The 11422-nt window shown below is 29.6% G+C and overlaps 1 protein-coding gene across 1 annotated transcript in view; it reads left to right on the top strand.

The window, feature by feature from the left end:
• The window catches only part of LOC129962867 (ankyrin repeat and fibronectin type-III domain-containing protein 1-like), a 509915-nt gene that overhangs the window by 478814 nt on the left and 19679 nt on the right, over positions 1–11422 (top strand). Inside the window, exons 12-17 of the mRNA XM_056076867.1 lie at positions 3209–3328; positions 5217–5405; positions 5761–5874; positions 6656–6767; positions 7647–7779; positions 9317–9430. Of these exons, the coding sequence (XP_055932842.1) occupies positions 3209–3328; positions 5217–5405; positions 5761–5874; positions 6656–6767; positions 7647–7779; positions 9317–9430 (782 nt within the window). The remainder of the gene's footprint in view (positions 1–3208; positions 3329–5216; positions 5406–5760; positions 5875–6655; positions 6768–7646; positions 7780–9316; positions 9431–11422) is intronic.

Below are 11422 nucleotides of genomic sequence, written 5' to 3' on the forward strand. Positions count from 1 at the left end.
CTCAAAATATTTTGTGTAAAGGGTTTCGAATAACTGACTTTTTACTGCAACATAGGTGACCAGATTTGTGTCAACGATTTCAATTTCTTATAAAATATAATAATTTATGCAATATCTAATATTGCATACATTATCTGTTACTATTTTCATTTTTGCTGTTTTTTTTAATATCAAATTGTTCCAAGTTTCAGGTAATAAAAAAATAAAGCATCTCCGACGAGAAAAAAATATTATTTACTTAACAATAAGCTTATTTATTCAACGAATTTGTGTTCCCTCATATTTATAGAGGTATTTCATTTGTCTGAGTTTCATATCCATTTCAAAGATATTCAAGATACTCTTAGATTTCAATTTTCTTAGAATTTTAGATTTCAAAATATTCAAAACAGGAACATGAAAATGTGATGACCAGTTCATTTATGCAATAATTAATCAACTTTCAAACGGGAAAAAATGTGTATGATTTTAAATAAATATTCAGTTTTATCTTAAATTCCAATTCTTTTAAAAGACGTGCTTAAAAATAGTTCACCAAAAATTCTGAAAGTTTTCATTAATTAAAATCTGTAGATCTTCGATTGCATATTATTAATTAACTTTTATGGTAACTTTTAATTTAATATTCAAGTTAATTAACAAGGAATCTAAATCTTTCATGTTTCCCCTGTCTCGTTCAAAATGTTTCAATCAGTCTTCGGTTGAGGATTTAATAAAATAACTTTGACTCAGTTGTAAACTGTTTACCCATAAGACTTTCTCATTAATCCGAACGAAATTTCATTAATTCAAAGGAAAGTGATTACTTTTGTTTCAAACTCAAACCAAACTTGTAAAATATAGTGATTTGTGAAGAAAATGTATATATTGCAGATCGAATGAATTTTTCGACTTTTTATTATTGAAATAATAAATTAAACAGGATGATTAATGAGGCGAGTATAATTTTAAAAACAAAAATCATTCGAGGAGTGAAACGAATTGAGTTTGCGCAGAGAGACCAGAAATGAAATCAAATTTTTATGATATGTCATCTAAATTAACTCGCTAAGCGCCATGTCAGTCGCCGATAACTGATAGCATACTTCCATTTCTCATTTCTCTGCAGTCATCAATAATTGATATTTTTCTTTTTATTGGGCTCATATTAGTCACTTTTGTTTGACTATACAACCTTCCCTAAATCTATATTGGTTAATTATTGATTAACGATATGTATTTAAAAAATTATATTCTTTTAATGAATTTTAATTTGGCTGTCACAACATAATGTTCTTAAATGCATGCAGTCTTATAGCAACTTCACATAGATGTCTGGTTGACAGCTTATCAAAGAAATCTGATATCATGGGATAGACGGAAAGACTCCCAAAATAGCCTCAATTCGTATTATAGCTTACATTTTTAAATGGTCCTATAATTGGCGTAGCTGCATGTTAAAAAAGAAAAATACTAATATCAGCAGGGTCTTGTAAATGTTCGATGTATTGTACTCTATTTCGAAAAACTATTAGATCAATTGTTAGACTAAGAACCACATATCAGCTGTTCTAAATCGAATATGTTTAGCTGGAGCGATCAGCTGTTAGACGATGAACCACACAATAAAGCACACCATGCAACCTATAGCGTTCTTCACTGATGGAAAATAAAACTCTTTACACGAAGAAAGGCAGAATTTGGAAGATGTATTTGCAAATCTGAAAACTGACAAAGCTCATATTAGATGAAAAGGAGATTTATTGTTGTTAGTATTGTCGCTAAGAACATGCAAATCGCTTTTGTTGTAAATGCATATCTTTATGACAGGATATTATGAGTCCAATCGAAGTTTAGTGTCAAGAATGCACAGAAAGGAATCGAAGAAGACTTGCAACAGCTCTCTGAATTTGAGAGATACATGAAATAGAAAACCCACCGATTTATAACTCTTTTCATCACTATTACAGAAAAATTTGCGAAATATGTGCTCACTCTGCATGAATCTTGGTAGCAGTGGTCACGGGTAGGTACAGTCTTAACAGATCCGCAGATCTCGTAAAAATTTCTTCTCTTGGCGCCGGCTGCTCTAATTAAGATTACTTCGCTTGTCGGCAGTTTTGTGATTATCGGGTGATTATAAATTGTCAACTTTATAAATTGTATACTTTACATGCGACACCACTGTGGTGTCGCCGGCCGTTGAGCGATACTTTACGTAAGACGCCACTCTGGTGTCGCCGGATGGCAAAGTTTTAAGGATACTGGGAATACTGCTCAATCGGATACAGGTCACTAGTGGGAAGGAAGGTTGGCGTATCCGCAATATCTCACTGCATTTGCAATAAAAATTCAAGTTTTTGTTGGGTCCAGAGTGACACAGCAAACAATGCCAAATCTCTTACATGAGGAGTATCTCCAAGCCAGACACCTTCTAGCGTTTATGCTTCTAACTCCAAATAACCGCCACCAGCGATTTCAGTGAGAGAGCTCATCGATGAGTGGAGTCACGCTCTGTGGTGTTTTTCCAAATGATATCCATTTCAGTCTTATACCAGTTATTGTTGTATATTGGTTAGAAAGAGGTCAGATGAGCATTCGAAACCATGATTAAGCAACTTAGGCACATTGGACCTGGATAGAATTATATTTTTTATTGTTTGAGTCAAGAAATGTATGCTGAAAAAATATACAAAATATAATGTTTTAGAATTCTATTGGTCCTGTTAGTTGTATTTAATAAAATATAGTATTTTTTAACAAAAAAGAGTTCTATACTTCTATGACTAAAACTGTCCGAATTATGAAGCTTAGATAAACTCTTCTTTAGACTGTTTTAGACCAATTCAGAAATCCATTGAACAAATTCCATCAATCAAAGAGTGATGCTTGCTTAGAGCGGCCATTGATTGATTTCAAAACTTTGATGAAATTCAAAGCTTCATATATCAGTAAATTTTTAAAAGCTGAATAATTTTAATGTTATTGAATCAATATTATTTTGCAAATTATGACTCTTAAAACAGCTAACTATATAAAAAGTTACTTTCTGTAATTCTTAGTGCGCAGTTATTGATTAAAAAACATATTATTCTTTACGATATTTAAGGGATTTATTTTTACGATTGGGGATATAGGTTACATAGATTTAAAAAATTGATATTGATCGAAGTTTAGAGAAGATGCCTTGCATGTATGGTTTTCTCATAAATAATTTTTTTTATTTCAGAAACTCCAAACTCTCCAGCATCAGTTGCACTCGAAGTAGTTGGAACGAAAGCTTTGAAAGTCAAATTTACTGAAGACGGATCCGCACGAGAACCAGAAACTATAGTCACAAAGTACAAAGGTACAATATTGTATCACCCGATAAAAATAGCCTAATCGTTATTCTAGTGTAAAAGATTTTTGTACAGTATCTTTCTTTCCTTTTCCTTCACAAAATATATTAAATTATATAAAAATTGCCATTATTACATCAATTTTAACATTTCCAAGAGATAATACTTTAAAAATAATTTTTAACTAATAATTGATTTGCCGATTTTTAAACTACCAGTTTTTAAACAACACTTTAAAAGAATCAGGTAAGAATTTCTTTGAATTCATGCTTGTCAAGAATTGAGTTCTTTCATATTTTCTGATCTAGAAGTTCAAATACTAATTAGTTTATTTAAAATTTAAATAAATTATTTAGGTTTTATAAAACAGTTATAAAGTTTACATAATTATTTTTTTATTTGTCTTAGTCCAAGATGGCAATATGTATTATTTCTATAATAAAATTAAATATCTAGGATAAAATGAAGATTAAAATATCTATAATAAAATGAGGGGAAAAGATAACGAGAAGTATTCTCGTTATTCAGCACATGAGAATATTCTTTTGAGAATAATCCGGAGGAATCCTTACAAAAAAAAGCTGAAATCAAAACATTCGCCATTTTTTTTCAGTGAATATCTTATGATCTTTCATCTCTCCTCCTAAATCGAAATATTTATTTTTCTTCTTTTCTCAAAATTGAAAGAATTTCTCGGGCAATACGTCGATAGTACTACTTAACATATTTTTACTATTTCAGATAAATAGTTATAGAAAATATTGCCAAAGGAAAAGAAATTAATATTTAAAATTTAGCCTGTTTTCGATTATCCAAAATAATTACAGTCTCAATCAGCTTGAATAATTGAGGCTCTAGAGTTACTGAAAGTTCATGATAAACAATCTAAATCAAGTTATCCAAATTTAATTTAGTTCTTTTCTTAATCTCGAGAACAAAGCTTTAATGATGGAGGTTCCAGAGTATGCTGAAAAGTCCTTGATGAACTATCTAAACTAAGTTAACAATTTTGCCCTTTTAACTTCCCATATGGCGCATCCTTTATACCAATATGACAGGTCTAGCATTTTTTTAAATATGCTATTACAAAAAGTAAATTTTTAAGAGGCTAATTATTAAAACTTTGTTGGGATTTAATTAATCAGGTGTAATTAGGCTTTTACCTAATAACATTTTATTCATTTCTTCAAAACCTAGTTCTACTTTTCTTTTTAACTTTATTAATTTTAACTCGATTTGCAACAAAATGATGTGCGATTCCCTCAACTTATGGTTTCATAGGAGATTTTGGCAGCTTTCGTAGATATGTACATCAATGTAGCTTGTTTTTATTGTTTATGGAATGATCATTTAGCCGTTAATCGAAGTTTCAATATTTTTATAAGCAGTTATTAAAAAAAACATAAAATACAACAAAAACGTGCATCAAATATATCGCGTATTTCTATACAAATAGCAGAATCACAGAGTTCGGTTAACACTTGGAAATCAAAGAGTTAGTAAACAGATCGTCAAAAACGTGATTCGAAAATGACTTAAAATACTGTTTTTGTAGCACTAGCGCCCTGTATTAAAAAGATTTAAAACAAAATTATTCTCTAGAGTGTCTCACTTTCGCATGCCTGCTTGAAGGTTTATCTTGAGAACAAAAGCAAATAAACTGAAATTATCAAAATTCAAAATTATGTTTAAAACACATAATGAACTTTCTAAACTAAGATATCCAAATTTGACTTTGCTTTTTCCTTAATCTTCAGAGCAAAGGCAAATTGAAGGACAAAAGGTGGATGGGAAAAGGACAGTTTTTACCTGTTTGTTTGAACTGAAACACCTATTTATTTATTTATCATTTAATTAAAATTAAATGCAAGAAAAGTTTATTTTGACTCTTAATAGTTGAATGGAGTGTGCGTCCAGATTTTCATCCTTTGTCTGGCTCCAGAGAAATGATGAACCTTCAGAAGCTCGAAATGGTTCTGTCAGATCTTATACATGGAGTACCTTACTACGTTCGAGTGGCTGCTGGTAATTGTAAAGGTTACAGCCCGTACACCACAGCGACCCCTCCCAGTGCTGCTCCTTCCAGTAAGACTATAAATTTAATATTAGTTTCTACTATAAAAATAAATTATTATTTATCTGCAATTAATGCATATAAACAAAAAAAATCTATTAATTTTTCATTGAGATTATGTTGCTTATATCTATAATAGCACAAGATAATCTATAATATTATTACAATATCTTCGCATTATTTTAAAGTATTCAGAATATCGAACATTATAGAGATATTTTAGCAATATCTTGTGCAAATAGGAATTATTGTAAATATGACTTAAAATAATAAATATAGAGAAGTAAGCTAAATCAGATTTCTGAAGTCACATTTCAGACTGATTCAAAATGATATAACGAATTTATTCGATGTTTCAAACAATAGGTTGGATGGATGTCAGCGGCAGAAAGTCTCGTTCTCTGGGTCGATTGTGCCAACTGGATTGCGTGTTTCATCAAATAATCTTCTCAAGGCCTCCATATTCATCAGAAATCAAAGGTAAACGGATTCATACTAATTGTACACATAAGTTGTTTGATGTTTTTATTATCTGTTTTCTAATAAATGCATTCTTCACGATGTATTAATATAAATCCACGATAGCATGACAATATGCATGATCTCTAGGTGCCTCTAACCCCAGCACCTCAAATTCATCCATCATTTCTATATTCCCAAAATCATAAATGGACTGGACCTTTTATAATCTCTGTCAAAGTCATATTATTCTTTCTCTCGTCACTATTTCGCAACTGATATCTATAATTTTACAGTCATGTTTAGTCGTTTTTAATGTTTTATACCATGTACTTTACTCGAGTACCCTGTTTGCTTTTTGTACGATTCCCTTTGAAATGTCTGATTTGTGATTAATAGCTGGAGTTGCAAATTTGTAGAATCTATTTTTCAGGGATTTATGAAAAAAGTGCAGTGAATATTACAAATGAATGCGTTAATAAAAATGATAATATGGTGCAGTTTTATAACATTTCAGATCATATTTATCTTAGAGAAAGTAAAAAAGTTTAAAACTGTGGAAGGATTATTTTCCGAAAATTGAAAGGACAGCAGAAAAGAATATTTCTTAGAAAAGCTAAACGGAGATGCAAAAATTAAAAGCCGCGAAAAATTTATTCATTAAATTTTGAACCACTTTCTGGATTGCAATATTTTGGTAGGAATTTTTAAATAATGAATAATAAAATTTATCTTGATACATAAAAACCTGAAATTTTTAAATAAAATATATTAATGAAAGGAACAAAAATTTTGATTTTAGATATTTTGTTTGGAAATACCCTGGAGACACCTCAGCAGCAAAGGAGACAAGTGAGAAAAAGTATCAAAAGTCTGTTTACACCAACGCCAAAGTTTCAGAAAACTATGAAACGGTTAGTTTAATTTAGTATTTTGTTTCATTTACATGAAAATTTTTTCCTGGGTGATTGCAAAAAATTTGTGTGTGTGTGTAAACTCCATATTACAGTCAATTTCTGTGATTTTCATTAATAATATATGTTGAATGCATCTTCTTCGCTTGTATTTCTTATAAATATTAACGAGTTTTAATGCCTCCTCTGTTCACTTCCTACTAAATGCACATCTCATAGTAATATTTTTTGAAATTGTACTAGAAGTTATTATTAGTTGTTGTTTTATATGTTATACTCGCCTTAGGGAGATTTACTTAAAACTAATCTTAAGTAAATAATTTATTGACTATTAATTTATCAAAAGATTAAAATTTTCCAAAATATTTTTTTCTCTTCATTTTCTACGTAAATAAAGAGAATAAGTTCAAAATAAGAAAAATGAGCTCGAAATTCTTTTTACTAAATATTTTTTCAATCTTAAATGTAAATAACATTAAAAATTACTTTTACTAAGAACTATTTAAACGAGTTTTAAAAAGTTAGAGTAATGCATATGTCCCGTTAATAATCAAAAGGTTAAAACATAATTCTTCATTAATAATTCTTCCCGACAAATCTATCATACGATATTCATCTCTTGTTCTACGACAAATGGCATTATTCATTTACAGACGAAAAATTTCAAACAAGTTCAGCAACTTTTTAAAATATTATTATAACGAATAATCATTGGAATGGTATTTTTATTAAATAATTACTTTAGAAAACTTCTAAAGTAATCATTTAATAAAATTCTTACACTTCTCTTAATTCTTACATAGGCCATTGTTTGTTTGTTTTTAATTTAATGAAGAAGATTTTTCTTCCTACTTATATGTATATTGTTTATTCATTAAGGGGAGTGTATCTAGCCTGCCTTATGTACACTGATCACAGAGTTCTTGTGACAACAGAAGACACGTTGCCTGTGATGGAAGTTGATGAAAGCTGTCCAAGTTGCTTGCATAATGATTTCCACTGGCTAATGAAGGTAACTGTTTTTTTCACATTATAAAACTTTTAACATTATAATTAAATTTATAGACAGTATACTATCTTTGAAGCATACTAAAAGCTTCCTGGGAAAAATTATTCAAAACTATTTACAGGATAGATCACTAAGCCTAAAGCGTTTCGATGGACATGTAAGGGATTATCGGTAGTAACTGCACGCAAAGAAAGATTTTTTTAAATTTTAATTATTTTTTGTTGCAATGATATTAAACACATTTTTATGGCACACTATGCAGCTGCATAATTAAACGAAACTTTTAAAAATAAAATACGGGCAGATGAATCAAATGTAAACGATTATCACCCTACAATTGTTTGGACAATAAATATATTTAAATTTCTTTGACACAATAATAGATTGACCATGTATTTGTAAATAACCATAAATAATCGTCTGATTTGAAATTTGATGCATCTGAAAGCATAGATTCACTGTTTAAAGCAATGTTTTTAAATGACCTTTTCAACTATTAATTTTTTACTTTTCTTTAATTGATTTAAAACAAGAACAAAAACACGATGATAAACGACAGGTTGCTTGATTATAAAACACTGAATTCCAATACATAAGCTTTGTACTTCTGTACTTTTAAAAGCATGTAAGCGCAGTAACTCATAAATGGAATGATTTAAATCCATGAAATTCATTATGTTATCTAGTGACTACGGCAGTAGTTTCTGTGCCAAATTTTACTTTCGTTAGTTCGCCAAAAATAATTCAAAATACATATTCGCACGATGGAGTTAGTAAAAATGTTAAATTCACACCTGAGATCTTTGTTTCGTAACTATTGTTCGATAATGTCATGCGCGGTATTTGCAGCCTTAGCGGAGTTATTAATTATTTTATTTTTTGGTGAGGAGCGAGGATTGGAAAGTTTGTGAGAAAATTTCGAAGAGACTTCTCACGTTTAATCTTAGAGCCGATGGACAAAAAAAATGCTTTTGGTCTCGGAGATTAATAAAAATCGTGAGATTGAATTTTTTTAATATTAGATTATTTTGTATACTTCGTATGCTGGAAAATAAAAATAAAAGGAAAATGGAAGGGGTACTTGATTAAAATTTTGTATAGGACCTTATCACAAAATGTCTTGATTTATATTAATATGTATTTCATCTATATATGCGAAGCTTTATTGTTATAAAGCGCATTTCACTGCACTATAGAACAAAGCTATTCTGAAATCACACAACATTCTGTAATTTCAACAACAATTCTAAAATGGAATGCTCCCGCTAATTTTTATTTAAGCAATTTAATGACAGAATATGAAGCATATAATTGCAATTCTTTTTAACACTAGCTATTCAGTGGACTGAAGATGCAATTAAATATTCATTAATACCCAAGTGCAATCGTACAATCTGAAATTTGAAATGTTAAAACTTAGAATCATCTTTCTAATTCAATAAAAAGTTGAGCTCTGTGAAATTAAAGAGTTGAGTTCTCCTTAAATATTTAAAATTATTCAATCCATTGTTTAAACCTTTCTCATTGTTTCCTTTCCCAGGTTGCCTGTACCTGGGAAGACACAAAGGTGCTCCGCTCGGAAATGGAGAAGACTCAAAGCTCGTCCGCTCTGCATTTCAGGAGTAAACTGCTACAAGCTGCGGAAATGATGCAGGTAAGCCCATTCTGCGACTGCTGCTACAGCGGATGCATGACATCAGGTGATTCTCGCAGCCGCATTGCATAGTTCAGATTCTCAAGAGCCTCTATTGAAATGCGTCAATGACCTTTTTAATTTGGTTATTTTGACAATGAAAATTCGTTCTATTTACCTTTCGATATTGTGAAAGATTGTGAAAGAGTTTTGAATGACTATTTTGGTGATTAAGATATTTTCACGGTACTTTATTTATTTGAAAAGATTTTATTTTTGTTAAAGAAATTTATTCTTATTTTTTTTAAATAAAATCTTTGTTGCCAGTTGCTTTTCTAGTATGCTAAGCCTGTAGTTTTAAAAAAAAATCTCTTTTAAAATTATAGTACCAAATTTTTTGAAAACAATATTAGCATTTTTTAGAATTTCTTAAAAAATTAAGAAGCGGTTAAATAATAATAAAAAAAACACAAAAAAAAAACGAATTCGTCTTGAGGATATTATCAAGGCCACCTTCAAGCAAGGATCAAATCAGGGATTTTTCTTTGAGATCAATACGAATCAGAACTTAACAGTTAGAATAGAATAATTAGATTGTATTAATTTGTTTTAATTATTTTGATTGAAGAACACAACATATTTACAAACTGACCAGTATCTTGCCTTCGAAGTCCCAAATAATGTATTAAGAGCCACCTATTGATACTGACACTGAAATTAAAGACATTACTTCGATAGTGTAAAAAAGACACAATAAATGGCAATTCAAATATCGTGTTATGATGAACCATATTAACTGTTTTCAAATTGAAAATATCTTTTAAATCTTTAATAATTGGATTAATATTAATGTTGCAATATGGAAACTAAAATTAGTTTATTACATAAAATTTATCAAATTATGTAATAAACTGATTTCAGTATTAGCAATTTAAATAAAAATAATTAATAAAATTTCTTTTCTTAAAAAGCAGCAAATTGATTTTTCTATTGGGTAATTAACCGATTAAGAACATTGTATTACAGAATTAATCAGTAACGGAATTCTGTAATTGTTAATTAATATGTCTGTACCGTTTTCTTTTCTTCTATTTTTCAGCAAACTTTAACTTTCTGATACATTAACGCTTTAATAAAATAATTTATGGTTTTTCACTACTTTAATTTATTTGCTCGAACAAAATTAAAGAGGCTTAATAAAAGATATTACTATAATAATTAAAAATTAAAGGGCCAAAATTTATACTCTTTGATTTAAGGTCAGAAATTACGAAATCTTTTATCGGATGCTCTAAAAAATCAGACTACTACGTTTCTTGATTTTACGACTGAATAATAGCCAATGTACGTAATACAGCGCAGCAATTTGATATCAAAATAAAGCGCAGTTTCTGCTATTAATTGTCAACAAATCAGTGCTTGACGTTACGATGCAAGCTTTTATGACTCATTAAATAGCTTCGTAATGACACTTTAATAAAATAAATAAAGATTCTTCAGAGATACAAAATCCTTAATAATGTGAGGCTTTTGCCTCTTTTTAGGTTTATTGTGCAATAAAAGAACATCTAGAAAGAAGTATATAATAATAAAAGTGTAGTCTCTTGAAATTTCTACTCCAAATGTTGGCCACTCTTTGCTTTTATTCTAGAAAATTCAAGACCGTTCTCTGTAAATTAATAATCGACATTATAATAAAAAAAAGAATGAAAATGTTGGACATCAAAGCTCCACCTTGTTTCACCATCATTGAGAAAAAAAATCATTTGAAAGATTTGTTGATTGAAGAATCCCCTCTCTCAGCAATCGTTTCAAATGGTGTTCCTTTTTATCGAGATTTTGACCCAGCAAATGTGATGACCGTCGCAATAAAAAGAGAGAAGAACAGAAAAATGCACTTTATTCTTCTGTGGGTGATAAAGACGGTTTAACCTTTAAGCCAGGCTGTGCTTTTATAGCTAATGTACTCCAGTCTGTCAATCAGTGCAAGTGCCATTAACTAAAGAACAAAAT

Source organism: Argiope bruennichi, chromosome 3, assembly GCF_947563725.1.
Source record: "Argiope bruennichi chromosome 3, qqArgBrue1.1, whole genome shotgun sequence".
Lineage (NCBI taxonomy): Eukaryota > Metazoa > Arthropoda > Arachnida > Araneae > Araneidae > Argiope > Argiope bruennichi.